Below are 21947 nucleotides of genomic sequence, written 5' to 3'. Positions count from 1 at the left end.
TATGCTGTATGAAATACATATATCAATGAACAGTGATTTCATGGATGCAAAACAAATTGTTCAAACACAGCCAAATATATGGATCTTCCAGCTTTTCTTTACTCAAATATTTTGAGCTTTCATTCAACATTAAAGACATCAAGACATGGGAAAAGAAGACTTAAAAAACTGAACAGCTCCAAATTGTGAATACTCACCAACTTCCTGTGCAGTCTTAACAATACCTAGATTGTCCCTCAGCCAACGAACAACAGCACCAGCTATTGCAACAGATCCCTGAAGGAAACAAAATCACTGCAAAGTTAGGAGCCTATAACTGGTAGCTTTGTGTTTCTTCTTACAAGACTGGAGAGGAAGGGTAGTTCCAGCCTCCAACTGCAGGCTGACAGTCACAGCTTAAAGCACTCCCAAAAATGCTCACAAACAAACCATAAGATTCTTAGCAGCTGGAAACTGCCATGTAAAAATGGCAGCCTGTTACAGAGGCTCCATGTAGAAAAGGTGCACGTTGCATTATTTTTTTGCATAGAGGGGAGTTACCTTGACATTTCCTAAGCAGCCGTCTTGTCTAATTTAGCTATGAGGTCCAGTAGCCTCAGCCTTCTTTTTCTGACAAATTAAGATTTTTATGCTTTCATTTAAAAAACCAAGACTGATTAAAGTCTAAACACAAATGCCCAGACAGAAAATTTAGGCACTTGCATTTGCCAGCAAAATTCCTCTGTTACCTCAGCAAATGGCAAATGGCCCTGAACGGTTCCATCACACCATAGATGAATGGCATAGCTCCCGTCTCACTCCAAAGTCCAAATGGCTTTCTCCACAAGGCAGTCTCAAGTCTACTAGACTAAGCTTCAAGTAAAACAAGCATTACATTTTCATTCAAAGCCATTGCTAGCAGGAGCAGGGTGTTTTCTAACCAGCTAGCTCTTACAGTTACAAGATATGGGTTTGATTAAAAGAAAAGGCTGAATCCACATTTCTTGCCTCTCTGGGAAGTGTCTCAACCAGCAGATTGTAGATGATTCTAGCATGGATACAGGAGAAAGAACACTTAATATCTTCTGTTGATGTCATTTCTGCAGACAATATTATTAAAGACTTGGAGATGAGGAAGAAGCACAGTACGCATGCATATGTTTCAGCATGCAGAAATACAAATCACTCTCAAGACAGTTCCAGCTCTTGCTTTAAGAACATGGGTTAAAACTAAAACAAACATCTCACACACCTGCATGAAATTAAAACTCCAAAGTTTGCTAGAACATGGCAAATGCAAGATCAGCTTTCCTTAGGGAAGGAAAAGGAAATGAACACAGCCTCCCACGTCCCAGTAAAGTACTGTAAGCTACAAACTATTCTCCCAGTGAAGAACATCCTGCATGTTGTCTTTGTCTATTTCACATGGAAAATATAGGCTCTACAAAAGCTCAATGGCAGCAGAGAATCCAGTATGGGTGCTTTGAGAATAATGATTAGATCAAGCTCACTAAGCAACATAGATGGAATAATAATCACTCTTTTGAACCCAATGAAGCTCTGGTGCCAAATAGGTGCTCAGCTGATCTGTACTTCAGAAGCAGAGCTTTAGAACAGTGAACCCCGAAGCTACAGTAAAAATCCAATTTTCTACAGAATTTGGACGTCCTCAGAGTTGTGTGGAGAACTGAGGAACTAAATTCTGGAAGTAGGCACCTAAAAGAGGTAAAAATCCCTCAATTGTTAGAAAATTTTTGTCTCAGAAATCTGATTCAGATTTTTAAAAGTTAGAATGAAATAAAAACCAAAGACATTTAGTCATGCCTTTCATTGTGAGAGGATACTGAAACACTAGCACTTTTTTCTCCTTTTTAAATGCATTTTTTGTACAAACATTTTCCTTTTTTATTTATTTCTAACGTTTATTAAAGATTTGAAAGACTGTGTAACAGAAAAATTGTTTTAGCCATCATGCTCTGAAAATATAAATGATGCAATGTAGAAATATTTTTATTAGATTACATGATACAGATTGGAGATAGAGATAACCAAAGCTACACATAAGCCTTGAAGCACACAAGCTATAGCACAAAGCTACTTTGATATCCATGCAAGTGAAGATAACATAAGGATACTAGAAAACAGATGTAAACAAGAATTCACTATCATTACAAGAAGGAAGAAATTACTGTACTTACCTCTAGTGCATAACAAACAGATTTGTCTCTGCCCAGTTTGTAAGCTATTGTGGTTAGAAGACCATGCTCAGAAAACACAGACTAAATGGGGAAATGGGAAAGAAAAGGTAAAGCATGAACAGAGGCAGAAAATATTTAAATAAATATACTGAAATTACAATAAACAAGAGACAAAACCTTCACTGCAAGAAAACCTAAATATGGAAAGTTTAAACAAAGTAAATTATCAGTTACTCTAAATAAACACCTAAGATAGAACCCTCAGATCACTGGTGTTAATTCTCATTTCCACAAGCTGCCTCAGATCTTTCTAGCCTACTTATAGCAAAGAGTTAGGGGTCTTTAGAAGGAGATGTGAATGAGAAGGAAGCCAAAGCTTTGCACCATTTATTCAACTACAAAGGAACAGTGAGAGAAAATGAAGGGAAGAAATAAAATAGCCAAGACAAGGAGAAAAGCATGTGGTTAAGTAACACAACACTCAGCACTTCTGGGTAAGGTTAAGAAACACGTACAAGGAAGGAGAAAGAAACTTGCTGTGAAAAGTCCATTTCAGAAACTTAAGGAGCTAGGAAATGGAGTCTTACTGAAACACCTTGAATAAATCATTACTTTCTATTATTTCAGATTTCAGTATGCCCTTTTCCATATCTCTAGTAATATAATTGTTGCTAATAAGTTTAAGAAACTAATATATAGTTGTACTCAAGAATTTAAATAAAGACTGTAAAAAAATGCAACTGACCTTCTGACCTGTATTGCACAGCAAGAAACATCCTGTTCCATACCTAGCATGAAAGCAAAGAAAAGTTAAAAACAGATAACCTGTAACTGCAATTCACAAATCCAGCTCCCCTGTGGAGAATCAGGGCACCACTTTTTGACCCTTGAAAGTTATGTTACCATTAAATGATGATAAAATCATCGTCAAAAAGTTGATTTAAAGGCAGCCTGCAGCTGAAAAATCTAGACCCACACCTCTCTCTCTGATTATTTATGTATAATATTTGATCAAGGAGCAGATATGGCTGAGAACTCTGTGTGAATTCCTCTTTGGTGACAGTGTTTACCTACTGCAATTTAAGCCGCTTATGAAAGCTACTTTATAAAATAATTTGACAACATAAATTCAAGCTTTTAAAGGTGGAAATTTAAGAAACTTTGTTACTGTCACAAAGAGGGTATTCTTTAAATATGTTAAGTTTAAAAAATTCTAAAAATGGCATGTTTCTCATTTGAAGACCACATCACATGTATGTGTGCATATGCACACATACGAGGACACAGTTTAATAAAAGAAGTACAAAATAATTATAATTGACTCTAACTTATTCTAAAAAATTATGAGTTCCCTGCCTTTTTAATAACCTGAAAATTCATAGTTTAACATAGTACTGAGAAAGTCTTCAGTTATATTTGGATAGAAAAAGGGTAAAGCAATAACACAAATAGGTTAAAAAAAAAAATAATCTCATTTTTACCTTTTGGTTTAGCCGGATTTTTTTCAAAAGGTCTCTTGTGTTATAAAAGTATTTCTTATAAAAATGCTTAGTGACAATATTACTTAGAACCATGTTTGTTTTACTAAGATACAAGGCCACTAACCATTAAATTTGTGTATAAATCTAAAAGATAAAGTGAAGTTTAATTAACAACAAATATAGATAAATGTGTAATTAAATCTGTGAAAGTCCAATACTGCGTATGTACCTACATGCTCAGTTAAGCACATTGTTGCAAATGGAACAGCAAGTCATTTATGCAGAGAGCTTTTCCTGAAATTAATGTTTTATTACACCAGTTGCCTGATTTAACTGATTAGCTGTTTTAAATGAGGGACACTAAAAGGCTAAGAAACATCCTGCCACACAGATGTTTCCTCACGGCAACTTCATTCCAAAATGTAACTGACAAACCATTTAACTTTAATATCTTCACTATTTTATACAAAAGTCAGGACACTGTTTACTTTGTAGGTCAACACAGTCAAAAGGTAGAGCTGTAGTTATGTGGTAACTACAAAAGCATTTGGCAGCGTGAGAGAGAACATCACACTAAATTCAAAACAGAACAGTGATGGACTGTTTATCTTACAACTATCGTAACAACTTACGTATTTTTTGCCTGCCCATCTTGAAAACACATTTGCCCAACAAGAGCAGCAGACTGGTCACCCAAGCACTGAAAAGAGAGAGGTTTTTTTTTGTTTGGGTTTTTTTTTTTTTTAGCAAATGTCTGCCCACGAATCACATGCATGAAAAAGGAAGATGAATAGATACATTTAACTATAACTCTAATCCATTAGGCGCATGCAGGAAAAATCTATAGAGACAGCCTGTGCTTTTTATTACTCCTGCCTTCACAAGAACTGCAAATGAAATGTGTCGTGCTATTCATGGTGAACAATTTAAGGAAATAAAAATTTACTATCTTTGTGCATGTTCTATTGGAAAAAGCTAAGAATCTGCCCAGCACTTCTGGATTATGTATATACTGAACTTCTTTTACATATAAAGCAGAGCTTGCTTCCATTTTTCAATATTACTCATTTACTTAGAGATTCTAAGTTTCCAGCAGCACAACCCACATGCATTAAAGCTGTCAGCTGTATTTCACAGCCAGACCTTAACTTGATAATGAAGAACCCAGTCAACTAATAATTCAACTTCAAAAGTTTACTTCACGTTCAACATGAAATAAAAAGCCATCAACTTAATTTGTAGCAGGAGTTACCCATCTTAAAGCTTTTTTCAGTGAAGATGTGTTCATGCAGCATCAGGTTCTCATGCCAGAATCTGAGCTGAAGTAGGACTTACCCCAGAAATTGGTACACCTGTCAAGGCTCCAGATTTCTGATTTGCAAAAAGAGAAAGAAAAGCTCCAAATTAGCTTTCCATGACTACAATTTAAGGCAATGAAAAAGAAGCTAAACTTGTAATACTCAAAGGAAAATGAAGGGTCACGTAAGCAACACAGTTCTGTTCAGGTGTACATTGGACTTCAGCTTAATGCAGCTCATGCCTAAAACACTAAAAAATTAAGAGCAGGAAATTTACAAGTATATTTCATGTCACCTCAAGAGTTCTTAACATAAATTTTGTTGAACTCACAGTATATAGAAAATTAGGCTCAGTGTAACCTGTGCAGTCAGTGCCACGTGTAAAATGCAAAAGTGCAAAAATGGTAAAGTGAATAGAAAAAAATGTGAATGTGATGACAGACTAAGCAAAGACAGATACCTCACTTTAAGACACAGTATTGTAAGTCTCGTATAGAATTTCTTCCAAACACTACCATGTTTCAGATTTTCAGTTGCATTCTTGCAATAGGTAACATAAGAAATTTCTATCCTGAAAATTTTTACTTCTTTCTTTAAATTGTTCCTTTGTGCAATTGTGAAAACACATTTTCAGTGAAGCCATGCTAGTGCATTTCCAAAGTGAATCTTTTTTTTCTTTAATCCTCATTTTAATTAACTGGATTTAAGGTAATTGAGTTTATAAATGCACTAAAAAACCCTGAATGAATCTGATGTTCCACTATAATAGAATGAATATTTGTAGACAGAACGGCCCACTTTTCTCATTTATAAAATGAGACAGTAGCTGTATTTTTTAGTTCACTATAAAATGAAATATTCAACAGCCTGCAAATTAAGGCAAACGCAGACATCAAGATTACATTTTAGAAACAATTTTGGCATGAACTCTAATTATAATATCTCAGATTTGGAAATATCCACCAAATTTATTGGTCTAGAAAGTGTGCTTTTACTAATCCTTAAACCAATGGAAATGCACAGCATCTCAACAGACTGTACAAGATACAGGTGGTCAGCCTAATGGAAGCCTTTACTCACCAGGCTAGGAGAGATTTTCTAGAGTCAGCAAAAGGAAGAAAAAATAAAAAAATGGAAGGAAAGGGGAAGAGAAACAAAAGTTCACATTTAAAGTGACCAGCTATTCTGTTCAGTTGCCAGGTAGTACCTTTTTCCATTTACCTCACTCATTTAGCTTAATACAACTCACTCTCCCCTGACCTTCACATTAATAAAAGTCAGCAAAGACTTCTAGTGCCATCTCCATTAACAGATTAGCAAAAACACATTTCAGGCAAGTTAGAGTTGTATGTTAAATAAAAATCTCGTAACTTGTGTTAATTACAAAATGCCTGTATGTTCGTAGTAAACAATAGGGCAAACCACCAGGAAAAAGAATGCAAAATCACAACATCCACTTTATCCGATTCTAAAGCTTTTAAGAATAAAGTAGATGTCACCGTATCAGAAAAGTTGGTGCTGCATCAAAGTAACTTGAAACCTCAGCCCCATGATAACAATTAATGACTTACTCCTAAGTCATGTTCACAGCTTCACTGGAAGCAGTGTGATTGAAAAGACATCACAATACTTTTTTTACCAAGTGCTATGTAAATATAGGCAGCAAGAGGAGTTTGTTTTTCAGTCATTTACGGTTTTCCAGTTCACAGGTACTGACTAATCTTGTCTTCAGTTATGGGGAAATAAGACATTACACATCTTGTCTGGTCTTCTTAGATCATGAAGACTAAGCAACTTTCTAGCAACTTTCATGTTTTCAACTGTACATGAAGTAAAAATATTGTGCTCTAATAACAGCAGTCTCATTCTTTTAATCTACTGATTACACATTGCATTCTGATGGGTAGTTTCTAAATGAATAAGTAACTTTAAAAAAAAAATAATATCAAAATTTTATCCTTATCAGAATCCTCTCCCATTTTCTTTTGTCTGTTTGACACTGAAAAGAGGAAACACAGATATTCAACTTCATATAAAACTACACAACAGTAGATGATGACATACTAATCATAAATGAAACAACAGTGGTCTAGAAAAAGCCATTAGTCTTAATCTAAGGAAATTGTGCAAAATTTATATTGATATATTTTCACAAGATTAACTTCATGCACACACAAGAAACATACCATCAGGCCATAAATCTCAGAGGAGCTTCGTACTTTTGGAAGTATTTCCATAGGAATATCAAAGAACCTGAACACAATACAAAACAATTTATATATATGGTCAGTGCTAAATCAGAAAGCATTTTGCATTTATTTTCTTAAATAAATTTAACCTGTAAAGAAGAAAAAAACATAAAAGGAACTTCGATTTCTAGGATTTAATTCATCACTATGTGTTTTTCCACTTGTTACAGTACATGACACTGAATTATGGAGTAAAACAGCATATATTTGAATATTCTTAAGACATATCCAACTCTTTCCTGTGGGAAGTCATTCCTCTTCCAACAATATCTTTGTAACATTGGTTTTAATAAATTTAAATTGAAACACTGTCATTGTAACTGCCTTACAAATTTGATTAAGAAATAATGAAACTATTAAATGTCATTGCTTCCATGAACCAGTCTTCCACCTACAGAAAAAATCAAGGCTTTCCTACTTTTATTTAATCCAGGCAGTTGTAATTTGGACATCTGGAAAACAATGAATCTTAATTATTAATGTTAACAGTAAATACAACAGTAATTGCTGAACTTAGTCTAGATAAGAGATTCTTACTATTAGTTGAGTTTCTTTACATATCGCTTTATAGAATCTATTTAAATAACAATATTACTGAAAAACTGAGCTTACTGGCAGAGCTCAGGATCCCATTCCAAGGAATGAATGTTGAACAACATTGTTCTACTGGCATTGGTTACATCTGTACAGTGAACACCACCATTCTTTCCACCTGTCAAACTCTGAACAAAAAAAGTATCAACAGTATTTGCCAAGAAAAGATATGTTTACTTTAACAAATTACAAAAAAAAAAAGTTTCTACATTCACAGAGCTTTCAGCCTGGGACTGGGAACTCTGATATTTCTGCAACAACTAAAGAGGCAGACCTGATATAATGGAAAAAAGGCATGAGTGTAGAAATAAGGGTACAGTAGCACCCCCCGGATTCTTATATTGCAAAGGTGGCTAACACATCTTTCTGAAGTTGAAGATTTTTCTAAAAGCGTAAGCAAAATTTTACAGAAATGTATAAATGGTACCACAAAAAGGAAAAAAAAGCGATACAGGGACAATAAAAGTTCATCTTGTGAGGAACTTCAATACAATTTCTTTAGTGGCTTGTATTGACTTCACTGTGTGATCAGTGGGCATCGCATTGCATGGTACTTTGCACAGCAATCTGCATGATATGGAAATTCATTTTTAAAAGAGAGATAATAAACCCACAAATACATACCCATATAAGCCATGAATCAATAGTCCCAAACATAGCTCTTCCATCATCAACTGCTTGCCTAACCTCTTCCACATTATCCAAAAGCCATCGAAGTTTCACTGCACTAAAATAAGTGCTAAGTGGAAGACCAGTCCTGAACTGTAAAATAAAATAAAATAAATCATTTAAAGACCGTGCAAGTAATTTCTATGAATACTGTAATTTCATATAAAAATGGTGATAGAAAGTGAAAAAACAAAGCAAAAAACTCAGAGTAATGACACAAGCTTGTCATTTAAATAAGTACTAAGCATACAGTACACAGGTCTAAAAAATCAAAACCAAATGACCGGTGCATTAATGGACAAAGATCAAAGCTGATCTAAATGCAGTTCAAAGACCATTTACGTGGAAATAGTTGTTTGCCAAAGACCTGTCTTATCTAGGATATCTCCATATGACTACACAGAAAGTAATGAAAACAAAAACGAGCAGCACGGCATAGGAAAGATGGAATTAGTTTTAATTTTAATTAAATTTAATTTGAATTGAGTTCTACTAGAACTTAAAAATCAAATAATTTTTTATGCTTTTGACATCCATTTCCTGGCTATAGGAAAATACATAATATATAAAATATATAATATTTGTACAATCAATCAAGGAAAATTATGACACCTTTTTGCAAGCATTTTTTTCCAAATAGTTAAATATATACCCACATAAAAGAAAGAACTAATTTGCTCTTTATAAAATATCTTTCCAGTTCTCAGATTGGTTGCAATTAATTTCAATATTAAGGCATAAGATGAGAAAGGATAATATATTTCACATCAATAAATCATTTTCCAAAATGTTTCTTTCTACTTGCTCGTAATTTTTGTGTGTAATGTTTACTTATCATTGGATAGGTAGCACATGATTAGGTCTCACTAACGATTACTCATTTAACTTCTCTAGTGAGGTATGTAAGGAGTGTTAACCGCTTATTTTGAGGAAAAAAAACATTTTCCAGTCTCAGATCTGTAGTATAGTATTATGCACATTTTTTATTATTTAACAAGCTAAGAAGGGACTAGAAGCTACAACTGACTGACTTTGTTTTGGGGAATTTTGAGCACACATCTCCAAAACATTATATGCTGTGGCAATAAGCGTTCAGCTACTATTTAAATATTCTGGAATACCTCTCACCTTAAAAAAGGCTTTGTTTTTTCCTGGAATTCTTTTAAGAAGCCGTTCAACTGTTGACTGGGTTCTCAGGTCAAGCCACACTAAAAACACAAATAAAATTAACTGATCACCTGATTTAGTACACAGAAAGTGACATACACAAGCTTCTACAAAACTAGAGTTCTTGCCCGTAAATTCATGTCTTCAATTTTAGCTTTTCATGTAGTCAAAAGAATATTGTATTGCCATTCTATTTTTAATGCACTGCTGTAAAAATTAAGAGTGGTTAGATAAAATCATTTGATTTAGAAGAACAAACGATTTGAGAAATCAAGCAGGATTTTCCACATAACAGGATATATACTTTTCTCTACCAGAGCGTGAGCAAATGACTAATACTACTTTGTTTACAGCAGATGACTGTCATTAAACTAGGAGGTTAAAACAAATTGCAGGTTGATTATTTACTATTACTACAAAAACTTTGAACTTCAGTGCTATGTCAGAGTTATCAAGGTATAGCTGGGCTTAAGACAAAGCTGTAAACAACATATATTTGAATATAAAAGAGCCCTGGTTCTTCAGCTAAACTAAATCTAGCACTTGACATGGCCTAAAAGAGTAAATCTAGACAACTACCATTTCTCAGCTGACAATCTGAAAAGCCAAGGTAAGTTAAAAATAAAACTCCAAATCAGTAAGCATTCATTAAAACTACTTAACATGTTTTTCCCTTTAAAATGAAATCAAAAGCATCCTGAAAATTTCATAAGCTCCTTCATTTAAAAGGAAGTGACTGGGTGTAAGTCGGAGCTTCATTACATGCCAGGGATGTACAAAACCACTCAGGAAGGTTGGTTTTTTTGTGTTTTTTTTTTTTTTTTTTAAAGCCCATAAAGCAATTTATTAACAACTAAGTAATAATTTTAACAGAATAGGCTTTTTTAATTGCACTGGTGTATACAAACCCACAGCTTACCACACAGATATCAAAAAATCAAAGAAGGTAGTAGGCTAGGCCACAATGAGATCTGCACAAGAAACAAGGAAAGCACATTTCTACAACAAGCGCATGACATTAGATATTCAGAAAGAATAGTAGTTACCAATAGCATTATAAAGAGGTTCTCCAGTTGTCTTGTCCCAAACCACTGTTGTTTCTCTCTGATTGCTGACTCCAATGGCTTCAGGATAAAATAGAAAGAAGTATCCTTTTCAGAAGGTTTGTTTTGCCTTTTCAGGGCGTGAGGGAAGGAAGGGAGAGTTGGAAAGGAAGAGGAGGGAGGAACAGGTAAGGAGAAGAGGAAAGTAAATGGGAAAGAAAAAGCTTCCAAATTTTTCATGTTATAATTTAGAAATATTACTTGTAAGAACTCATCATTCAACTGCTGCTGCTTAACCTGTGTGCTCTAAATTTCTTTTTTTCCCCCACAAATTGAGACAGCAACAACACTGATAGGGAAACTAGCTTTTCCCAGTAAGTCCTAACATAAACTTCAGATTTTCTTTATTCATCACTTGTCTCTGAGATTTTGCAAGATTAGGTTAAGTCTGCTTTGTAGATTTTGCATTGTTAATATTACACAAAGGACTTATTTTCTCATTATTCCTCCCAAACAAACTGCTATCAATTCCAATTTAACATTTTCCTTGAGACCAGCACATGCTGCTACCTTTCTATTTGACTTAAAAACTAGAGAACCTGACTCGCTCAAATGTGAGTATGTTAAAGTCCACCATTACCCTTAAGCATGTACCTTTTATGTTAGTGATGTCTATGTTCAGTTGTTGCAGTTTCTCACAGGTTCTTTCCACACATTCATGGACAGACTTCAATATTTCCTTTGGATCTTGTTCCACCCATCTTTAACAAACAGTAAACACCAGTTAATAAAAAGGCAAAAAATTAAAAAAATACATTTAGGGGAAAAAAGCAATTCTAGTATGAAAATACAGCTGAGCATTTTTACACAATCATAACTACAAAGTATGTTTTACATATCTAGAAAAACTGTAATGAATTTCAAAACCTTTTTAAACAGTAAGCTGTATTTTCACACCAAATCTATCTGCAGAAAAGAAAGAATTTTGTTTTGTTTAATTCTATACAGAAGGCTTTGGCAATACATGGTAGGTCAGTTAAGAACAAAAAAAACAAACAAAACACACCTCAGAGAACAAACTAAGCAGCTTCTATCGGCTAAACTGAAGACTAGGATTAAATTGTAAAAATTACCAGCTTTACCACTTTAAATGAGACTTCAAGTCTCATTTAAACTTTAGTTTTAAACTTTAAAGGTTAAACTTCAAATATGTTAATGAGTGGTCAGAGTAAAACACTAAGTATTTTTAGGTTACATAACTCAGAGCACATACTGGATATCCAATGTGGGTTTTTTATGCCATTTTTCCTACCACACAGTCTTTTATAGCAGATACTATGCTCTTAATAATTATTAATAAACTTCAGTTTTGATCATTCATACATAAAAATAGATAAGCTCTACCAAAATGTACACAAAGAAATAAAAAACCACAGAAAATTCATACCCCTCTTTAGGGAATTTCTGCTGTATCTCAACTTGATGGTGACTCAACAGCTCTGCTGTTTTCGCATTAAAAACCTGCAAATAAATTACACAATGAAATTTTCTATGAACACAGAAGTTTAAACAATACATTAACATTTATTCTTTTGAACAAAACAATGGGTGATAATTGATAGCAATTTTCTATCAGCAACCCAAATATCCATATAACGTGGGTTCAGATATATTAATTTTTGTGATTAAGGTGAGCAGAGAATATTCTGGTAAGCTTTGCTGTCAATTATAACTGGGTTTTTTTCTTGATGGATTGGGGAAGAACCATATTTTTTCTTGTGGAGATTGTAGAAATTAAACTAAAGATGCATTTTAGAATATACCTCTCAGTAGAATACACACTGCTAGTCATCATAACATTTTTTTAGTTCCTGCTCTGACACTTTAATGCCAGAGCTATGCCTTTTCTTGGGTTAGCTCAGTTTTAGGAAGAGTGATTTTGAGAGACAGATGATCACATGTAGTTTAGAAATCACAGAAGGGACCAAACTGTGAAGAAAGAAAAAGCACCATGCAGAACCCAGTTTTTTTCCGAACAAACTACAAATACAGAGCTCATGAAAAATCTGACAAGAAAAGAATGTCACTGCAGCAACACAATACATTAAAAAAGAGAAGAGCATGCAGAAAAATGACTTAGATTTGGATATACTGCAATAAAAAACAGCAGAGTAGAGAATCCTGAGGGCTATACTAATGGCTGTTCTTAAGGAATACGCTCTGCCTTGCAGTGGAAGCTCAGCTAGAATACACAACGATCTTCATTAACCATCAGTGGCCTGCTTCCAAAAGTAATCTACTGTGGCCAAGCTAAGATGAAATCCAGTAAAACATCCAACTTAATTGTACAATGAGTAAGCCAGCATAACTGACTGGGCTGACACGCCTGTGAAAACGTCTCTTTCTCACTAGCACTATGCAGAATTGTTTGCTTGAAGAACATTCAGGGACCTTGAAAATGAAATCTAACAGCAGACTCCAGCGAACTGCACAACACACCAGCAGGACACCACCCTATCTTTTTATGGCAAGCAGACGAGGGTCAGATTTAGAAACCACTTCTGTCCTACAGGTACAAAATTCAGTTATACCCATCCACTTTGTAGGAAACAACTGAATCTCTTCTAGACTTCCTTGGTAACGCTCTCTTCTAATTCCACAAGTTTTAGGAGTTTCTCTCAATGCTTTTAGTCCATAAACTCTTGATTTCATTTAGATAGGACAGTTTACTCTGAAATTATTAGAACAACTCTGACAAAGAGCAGATGAAGTTCTGATTCTCCAGTTTCTTTGAAACCTTAAAGTGTATCTTTAGAGTAAAACTTTGAAGTTTAGAAACATTCTAGTTATATATTAGAATCATAGAATAATTAGGCTGAAAGGGACCTTGAGAGATCTCTAGTACAACCTCCTGCTCAAAGCAGGGTCAGGTATGAGATTAGACCAGGTTACTCAAGGAGTTCATCTAGGCAGGTCTTGAAAACCTCCAAGGACTGAAACAGCACAACCTCTCCAGAAAATACTAAAAGCTATTTTTTCCCCTCCACTCCCCAGAAACGAAGTCTTTAAAAGGTACGTTTGTCCTTAGTTGGAAAGATTACACAGAAAAAGCACCATTGTATTCCTTTTACCATATTTACTTATCTGTGTTTCATCTACCAGCTCATGCTTGACTTGAAGCTATCCTAATAGAAAGTTAAGCTCTGTCAGTACTGCGTGCCTGGGAGGAACTACTATAATGGGATACAGGTCTTAAAACGCCCATTTTGCAAATAGTTAACAGGAGAGATTAAGTTTTGCGTATATGTAGCAAGAGGTTTTTTTTACTGTAAACTGCTTTTCTGCCAAAAGCATAGTAGCATTTACTAAGTTTTTATAATAGAGATAGAAAGAGAGAAGACTTTTTATTGAACCTGTATGTATCTGACCTACTAACAATGTTAAATATCATTCAGTAATCATTCACCATTAATCATTCAGTGTTCCCTGAGACAGAATGCAGTGCATAAGGATTCCTACTGTTAGCAGGAAATAATTACAGATTCAATTAGACAAGGTCATGCATTGAACCTGGAGCAGGTAATAGAGTGAAACTCTAGCACAGCAAGCTTTTTGCTTCCTTTTAAACAAGCTGTTCTAACGGCAACAAATTTTAACAGAAGGAATAACACTACAAATGCACAGATTTTTCATGCCCATAGAGAAGAACTAGGTAAACACTCTCTCCTAATCCATCACAAACAAAACTGCAAGTTTCTGACATCCTCAACAAAGGCAGCAGACACTCCCTGTACCTCAGGGCAAGGGATTAAAAAGTTTCACTGAGAACAATACCATGTTCCACAGTGATAAACAGAATTCAGACACACGAAAGGATGCCAAATATAAATGAGTCATCACATTTAAACCTAGACCATGATAAAAAAAGTAGGTACTAAACAGAACAAATGAGACCTCCGTTCTTTCCCTGTCCCCTCCCCCATCCCCCCTCCCCCCCCCCGCAAAAAACAAAACAAAACAAAAAACCCACCCTGTTGCCAGAAAAACCCCAAAATGGTCCTTGTTTCTCTCTGACAGTGGTGAGAGAAATAGGTGACAATAAGTATCAGTAATTCAGATAAGGTCAATACATTCCTGATGAAACAGGTTTGAAGTGTATTTCTGCCACTGCTCTTTCTCCTTTCATATTCATTAAGAACTGGTTCCAGTTTATGATACCAATGCCTCATTTTTTGTTGGGTGGGGAAAAAAAAGTCAAAGTCAGTTTGCCCTAATGGTATCAGCAGTAGTCACAAAAGAATTGTATAGGCTATTTGGACATGTAGAGCTATCTTAAACAGAGGTGATTTGATGAAAGATAGTGAGAACTGTACTGAATTCTCAGGTGAGAGATTAAAGAAAAGGAATCAGTAACACTTTCCTTCCACACCCAATAAATTATCACACAAAGAATTAGAGCTTGAGCCTTGAATCTCAGAAAAACCTACTTCGCTATGCTGTATGTAAGCAAGCAGACAAACACAAGGGTTGACCACTTAATTCAAGTTCTTCATAGGATGTCTAATATAATGCATGACATCATATGAAGGGGTGCAAACAGTTGTATGGTATGAGTCTTCATCATATTAGTGGACAAGAATTGAGATCAATCAGTTGTAACAATTTTCAAAGAATGAAAACAAATATGAGACGATCAGAAACACGAGGCTTATGGAAGTGATGCAAGAAGCTGCACAGCTGAAAAGACAACAGTGAAAACAGATTTTAGAAGTAACTTTTTGTGACTCTCAAGCTTTGTCACATAACTCTGCCTGCAGAAAAGCTACCTCTGTTAACCTATGCTGGATCTTCATGAGTTTCCGTTGAAGTGGAAGAGTTATAGCTTTGCAGGCAAGTAAGGTCAGAGCTGGAGTTCTGAAATTGCATTGAAATCAACCTAACTGGGGGAAGGACAGCAGATGAACAATCACTCCACCCATAGCATTTAACTAGGATTAGCAGGCAGTCAGAATTTATATATAAGCACAGTTTTAACATGTCACCTAGAAATTGTCTTGCTTGGAAGGCTCCTGACGAACAGGCCTCCCTCCCCCTCAAGGAGGTGCTTATGATTATGGGAATGAAAAGCAAAACTACAACATAATTCAAGTGATAAAAGCTAAGAGTTAGGGAAAAATTAAAATTGCAATATTTTTAACCTTTCTGTTAACTACACAATCTAGTCATGTTGCTTCAGTAGAGGGGTGAAAGGGATTCCCCTCTGAAGGGTAAGCTCAATGAGTACTAAGTTTTCCTTATCTAAAACCGTTTTTTGTTTACTGAAAAGAATGGTTACAGTGTGACATAGCTTTATTTGAATGTTTTTTCTGGAAATGAAGTAAAGGAAAAAAGAAATAATCCACTGAGGTCGAAAAAAAAGTCTGTGGCTGACTGACAAACCTAGAACTTGAAGTACTGTAATATGTACTTCACTTTATACGTACTTCACTGAATAGTTTGATTTTTGCTGTTCCTAGATAGAATGCCAGAAAGACTTTACCCAGCAAATACCTTTCAAGAGATCAGGCAGTCGTTCAGCCAGTCATTAGCTCCTGATTCCAATGCTTTTAGCAAAAGAAGTTGCAATGGATTTTTATTATACGATTCTTGAATAAAATAAAATGGAACATGAAAAATGCAAACACTAGATGCTTTGCCAAATATTTTCATCAAGACCAGACTTCAGTCATCTGGGTACCCTTGTTTAGCCTACTTAATTTATTTTCCTGCTTGATATCTTTATCAAATGCACTGGTACTCAAAGCACTGCACTCCCCCTGGTAAGTCTGAATCTGTTATCCAGGTTCAACCCAACTTAACAGAAGACTTGAGATCTCAAAAAACAATTACAGCTTATTTTAAAATAGTAGCTTAGCAAAGAAAAGATCCAAACTAGGGTCCCCAGAGGGTAAAACTACAGAATAACCTAAAACTGTATGTGTAGTGTTTGTGAGAAGCAAGGATAAATAGGGAGTAACAGAAATAAACCTAAGTTCTGGTGCTTCTTTATTGTGTATGCTCATACAGCCTCGTTCACATAAGCAGGAGAATCTCTCAAAACTTGTGTCCATACACAGAATAATTAACTATGGAAGGAATCTCTGGAGGTCTCTAGCCCAGTCCACTGCTCAGGTAAGCTTAATGTTAGACCAAGCTGTTCAGGGCCTCTTGTAGTCATGTGTTGAGTATCTGCAAGGATGGAAATTCCACAGGCTTTCTGGGCCTCTAATCCAGAGCCCCTCATAGTGAAACATTTCTTCCTTACATCTATCTGAAATTCCCCTTGCTGCAACTTGTGTTCATTGCCTGTTGTCTTTTTCTGTGCATATCTGAGAAAAGACTGGTTCTGACTTCTCTACAAACTGTCGTTAGATAGCTGAAGATAGCCCTTAGACTTCCCTGTGACAAAAAAACCCGGATCTCCCCATCTCTCCTTGCATGCCTTGTGCTGCAGCACACTGCTCATGTTAGTGACCCTCTGCCGGACAAAACAGTTCTTCAGACTCTCTTCCTGTGGGGGGACCATAACCAGGCACGGTGTTCTCAATACTGCCTCCTAAGGGCCACACAGATGGCAATAATTACTTTCTTTGATCCACAGTCTGCACTTTTCTTAATGTGGTTAATCTTCACCACCACAAGGACACACTGCTCACTTATGTTCAACTTGCTGTCCAGCAGGAAGCCAGGTTCTTTTCCAGCAGGCTGCTTCTTAGCCTTCTGTCCCAAGTGCTAAACTTTGTTGAACTTCAGGAAGCTTCTGCCAGGCCCCTTCTCCAACTGGAATTTCAGTCGACTCCTCCCCTGGTTCCGTGGTCATCTGCAAACTTGGGAGGGCATTCCAACCCATACTCCAGGCTGTTGATGAAAATACTATGGGGTATCAGCCCTTGACACTGACTGCTGTGGACCACCACTTGTAAATTGGCCACCTATAATCATAAATTGGCCACCTGTAATCGCAAATTTAGACTCTGAACTGTTGAACCTTTGGCCTCAAAGGACCAGCCAGCTTTTCACCCAGACATCTTTAACCTGGTCAAAACAGTATGTCTTCAGTCTTAAAAAACTAGGTAACAGTTGCATTGTACTACTGAATAGACATGTGCAAAGTAACTAACACCAACAATTTCATTTTGATTGGTGACTTGATGAAGATGAAAGTGTTTGGAATCACTACAGGGAAAAAAAAAAACATGTACAGAGAGATCAATGAGAAAGGTATGCAAAACAACTAATACAGTAAAAGATCTAGAGGTAATAAAAGAGCCGAGAAAACAACTCAGGCAGAAAGAACACCCCATTACACTTTGGCTTAAAATATTTAAAAGCAAAGTCTCTCTTCTACCTATAGCAGAATTCTCCAGATAGATGTCTTATTATCAGAATGACTGATGCGACTGGTAGCAGATCCCTGCATACTTTGCCCTGTTCTTCCCCTACACCCCATGTTCTGATTTAATTTAGTGATGATGTATCTTCTTTGCTCAAATCCACATAACTTTAGTATCATAACAGTTTGATCACACTGCCAAGTTTAAAATAAGGCTGTATTTGATTTATTTCTCTCAAATTAATTGAGAGAAACTGAGATGGATACAAGAAGAATTGAAAAAAATGACAGACACAATACACTACTTTAAAAAATTAAGGAAAGAATTATGGCCTCTTATTTATTTGTGTGAGCACCTGAATCCTCTAACAGGGGAAACGTACCTCATGTAGACAGAAAAAAACCCTGACTATGTAAAAAAAAATAATTGATGAATGCGTTAGTGTAAGAAATTCCTCGTTAGAAAGAACTTGTAAAAAGAGCTTTAATATAAATTTAAAGCTTGCAGTGTCTCTTTTAGGTCTACTAGTGTTATCCTTTTAGGCTAAGAAAAAAGTCGGTGTTACAGGGAACTTTTCCAAATTATTTTCCAAAAAGGACTCCTGACTAGCATTCAAGATAGCCCACTGGTGTCATTTGTCCGTTTGAACTTTCTCTCCACCCGCAGATCTGCATTTTGTCATTTGACAATCCCATGAAGGTCGTGCTATTGAGTAATAACGGTAACATAGGTCAAGAAGATATTCTAGTCTCCTGCTTCATGATATAACATTCCACATGGGGGAAGCATTAAAAAAAGCCCTAAAAACACAAGGGCAAGCCAAAACATTCACCTTCCCAGTTCAACATTGTGCACATTTGACATTTTTTATCTAGTCAGTATCTCTATTTCTCTTCCATAGTGGAAATTATCACAGGGATCTAAGTCAAATTGCCATGACTTACTGGCTAGGCAACAGGACGTTTGCACAGATTTGCAAGGAGGAAGTTTATACAGTAAGTTTCATATGTAATAACTTTACTTACTGTCTGTTGCATAACATGGAAATAACTAGATCCTTAGACTCCAGGACTTATATATATGATTACTACACTAATCATCCCATCCTTAAACAAGCTATCTTCCTCCAGCTTGTTTAAAAACAAGCCCATCTTTTATAAGGTGTACAAGCTCAGTAAACCGGAATAGCTACAGTGCACAGGATACACTGACATGAGGGTTGCAGCCTCCAGAACAGGCCTAAGTAGGTTTTAGAGAACACAGCAGAGTCATTGCTTTAACGCCAGCTACTCACAGTCACCGAATCCACACGGATCTACTTCTCCGGCGCCCGAGCACCTTGCCCATGTGACTTCATTCAGGGCGAGATACTCAACAGATTTAAAACGAAAACAGCTCGAAGCAGTGGGATTTTGCAGCCCCCTCAAACACCAGCCCGAAATGCTGGCCTCCGGCTTGCTCCGGGGCCGAGCGGGCACTACTGGCGGCCCGGCTCGTTCCCCGCGGGGCAGGCAGCACTGCTCGCCCGCCAGGGTGGCGGGAGGGTCCGACCGGCGGGGGACACCGCCGGCCGCCAGCTCCGCCGCCCCCGCCTCCACCGGCGTCCGCTTCCCCCCGCGGCGCGGCAGCCCGGACCCGCCGGAGGGTAGAGAGGTGCCAGCCCCAGGCGGGAGACCGGAGCTGAGGCAGCAGCAGCGCGGGCCTACGCGGCCCGCTCCCCCACCCTCCAAGGGCGAAGCGGAGGCCGGCGACGAGGTAAGGAGCAGAAGCGGCTCCCTCCGGGCGCGGGGCCGCCGCCCGCTCCGCCCGCCTCAGCGCCCGGGGACGCGCTCACCAGGAAGCGAGTGGAGCTGGTGCCCTGATCGATGGAGCCCACCAGCGGCCCCAGCACCATCCGGTCCGACGCGGCCATGAGCCCCGCTGCGCTGCGCGTTGCTGGGTCCCCTCAGCGGTCGGTCTCTCCCTCAGCAGATAACGGCCGCACCGAGTCCACCCTGGCAGCTCGCTGCCGGCAGCGCGTGGCTGCCGGGCTGATACCGCCGGCGGGGCGGGGCGGGGGGCGCTGCCGCGCGCATTGTCAGCCCGCAGCCAACCAGCACTCAGGGCGGGGGGGGCGGGGCGGGGCGGGGGGCGGGGTCGCGAGGCGCAGGAAGTGCGCCGGGGTTGGGGTAACCGGGGGAAGGTCACATGACGGGCGGCGCGGGCTCGGGGTCCCACCCCGCCCCCGTCATCCCGCCCTGCCCCCGAGAGCCGTTGCCGTGAGGGGAGCTGTTGGCCGGGGGCGAGGTGCGGGAAACCTGAGGTGATCCCTGAGGGAAGCCCGTGTCGCTTGGTGAGGGGCTTCGGAGGGCTGTGCGAGGCTTCCCGGTGAGTCTGCCGGACGAGGTTCCAGGGACCCGCTCGTTGGTGTCCAGCGGCGGCGGCGGCGTTCCCCGGGAGGAAACCTGTTTCGCTTGTCATCGGGGATAGCGGAGAGAAACCCCTCGCGAGCCCGGGCGGCTTCCCCGGCGGCGCTGCCGCTCCGAGGCGGGATCCAGCCGCAGAGGGTGAGCGCTCGGGAGCTGCCAAACCGAGATGTCCGATGGAAATTTTGTGCTCAGAGCGAGTATTGGCGAGGAGGTGTTCTGAACCGAGTCACCATCGCCATGGCATTGGCTGGAAAACGTTAGCAGCCCCAAAGGGGCTTGTTTCATCTTTCAAAGCTTACTCAGTGTGAAGCAGAAATATTCATTAATGATCCCAAAATAGGATCTTGATCTTCCTTGCTCCATGTTGGTAGCTAGTGCTTCAAGAGAAACTGCTGGTGTTGCAAGATGTGATAGAATTGCAAAAGCTAATAAAGCTGACTAACGCACATGAGAAGTTATTTAGTGACACATGTTGCTAGTAAGTCAGCCCCCACAGACACCGCTAGATAGATTTGTCTTTGTTGTAACTCCCCATTAGTGGTAGTTGTCCAAACTCGTGGTTTGTCAACATTGCTGCCCGATAGGCAAAATCTGATTGCTGCTGCTCAGTAATGTTTAGCATGACATCTTGCCCAACACTTCCAACATACCCTTCTTTGACTGTTGGTACTTCAGCTAGCATCTAGGAGCCTTGGCTGGGATGTGAATAGTGCTGTCTGCTAATGTGTAATAGTTAGCAAGGGATTTAATTGCAGCCCACAATTACAAAATCTGAAATGAGACATACAGTTTTAGTAATAAGATCCATATTTTCAAGAGTGAGCATAATGAAACACTGGAACCACTTACCAAATATTATGAAGGATTCTCTATTATTCTAAAATGCTATAATCAAGACTAGTATTTTTTTCTTTAAAAAGTAAGCTGTAGTTCAGAGATCAATATGTGGGGGGACACGCTGCAACCCGTAGAGAAGGATCCACAGCACGTCATAACGATCCCTGCCAGCTTTGCAAGCGACCCTCCCCTCTACATACTTCAGTTGTCACAGCGTAGGCTGCAGGCAGCTTCTACTCTAAAGCCACGAGCAACAACCACAGTTGACTTGAAAAGTTTATGCAGGAATACAGCATCTCCATGCTGATGAATATTTCAAGGAAATAACCTCATGGGATCTTAGCTAAGTCTGAATTTATTAGTATAATAAATTAATGAAAAGTGTGGGTTTTTTGTTATTTCTTTTGTTTCTTCTAAAAACTGCTGTATCGTGTTTTGAACTTATTTAACTCAAGATAAGACATTACTATTTTCAGCAAAGATTGAGGTCTCAGGATCCAAAAAGGGAGGAAGCAATATCATCACTGATATATTTATGTAAAACATGAAATACTACTGTACCTATGTAAAATTTACAAAGAACACTGGGTTACAGAAATTTTCTAGGACGTGCAGGTCTACCATTTTCTTGGGTATTGTTTATCAGTGCCT

The 21947-nt window shown here is 38.1% G+C and overlaps 1 protein-coding gene across 8 annotated transcripts in view; it reads right to left on the bottom strand.

Moving 5' to 3' along the window:
• Window positions 1-20111, bottom strand: part of GK (glycerol kinase) — a 38173-nt gene extending 18062 nt beyond the window's left edge. For 4 of the 8 annotated variants that reach the window (XM_075097510.1, XM_075097520.1, XM_075097539.1 and 1 more), the window contains exons 1-13: window positions 19886-20111; window positions 12126-12199; window positions 11333-11439; window positions 10682-10759; window positions 9597-9676; window positions 8424-8561; window positions 7818-7927; window positions 7143-7209; window positions 4994-5029; window positions 4291-4358; window positions 2923-2965; window positions 2178-2258; window positions 198-276 (exon numbers count right to left, since the gene is read on the bottom strand). In XM_075097510.1, the coding sequence (XP_074953611.1) occupies window positions 198-276; window positions 2178-2258; window positions 2923-2965; window positions 4291-4358; window positions 4994-5029; window positions 7143-7209; window positions 7818-7927; window positions 8424-8561; window positions 9597-9676; window positions 10682-10759; window positions 11333-11439; window positions 12126-12199; window positions 19886-19963 (1039 nt within the window). In that variant the 5' untranslated portion in view covers window positions 19964-20111. The remainder of the gene's footprint in view (window positions 1-197; window positions 277-2177; window positions 2259-2922; window positions 2966-4290; window positions 4359-4993; window positions 5030-7142; window positions 7210-7817; window positions 7928-8423; window positions 8562-9596; window positions 9677-10681; window positions 10760-11332; window positions 11440-12125; window positions 12200-19885) is intronic. The other 4 variants (XM_075097547.1, XM_075097556.1, XM_075097574.1 and 1 more) reach the window with 1 other exon arrangement.
• Between the last annotated feature and the right edge of the window lie 1836 nt (window positions 20112-21947).

This window comes from Phalacrocorax aristotelis, chromosome 1 (assembly GCF_949628215.1).
Source record: "Phalacrocorax aristotelis chromosome 1, bGulAri2.1, whole genome shotgun sequence".
NCBI classification, from domain to species: Eukaryota; Metazoa; Chordata; class Aves; order Suliformes; family Phalacrocoracidae; genus Phalacrocorax; species Phalacrocorax aristotelis.
This window is presented reverse-complemented; position numbering and strand designations above follow the sequence as displayed.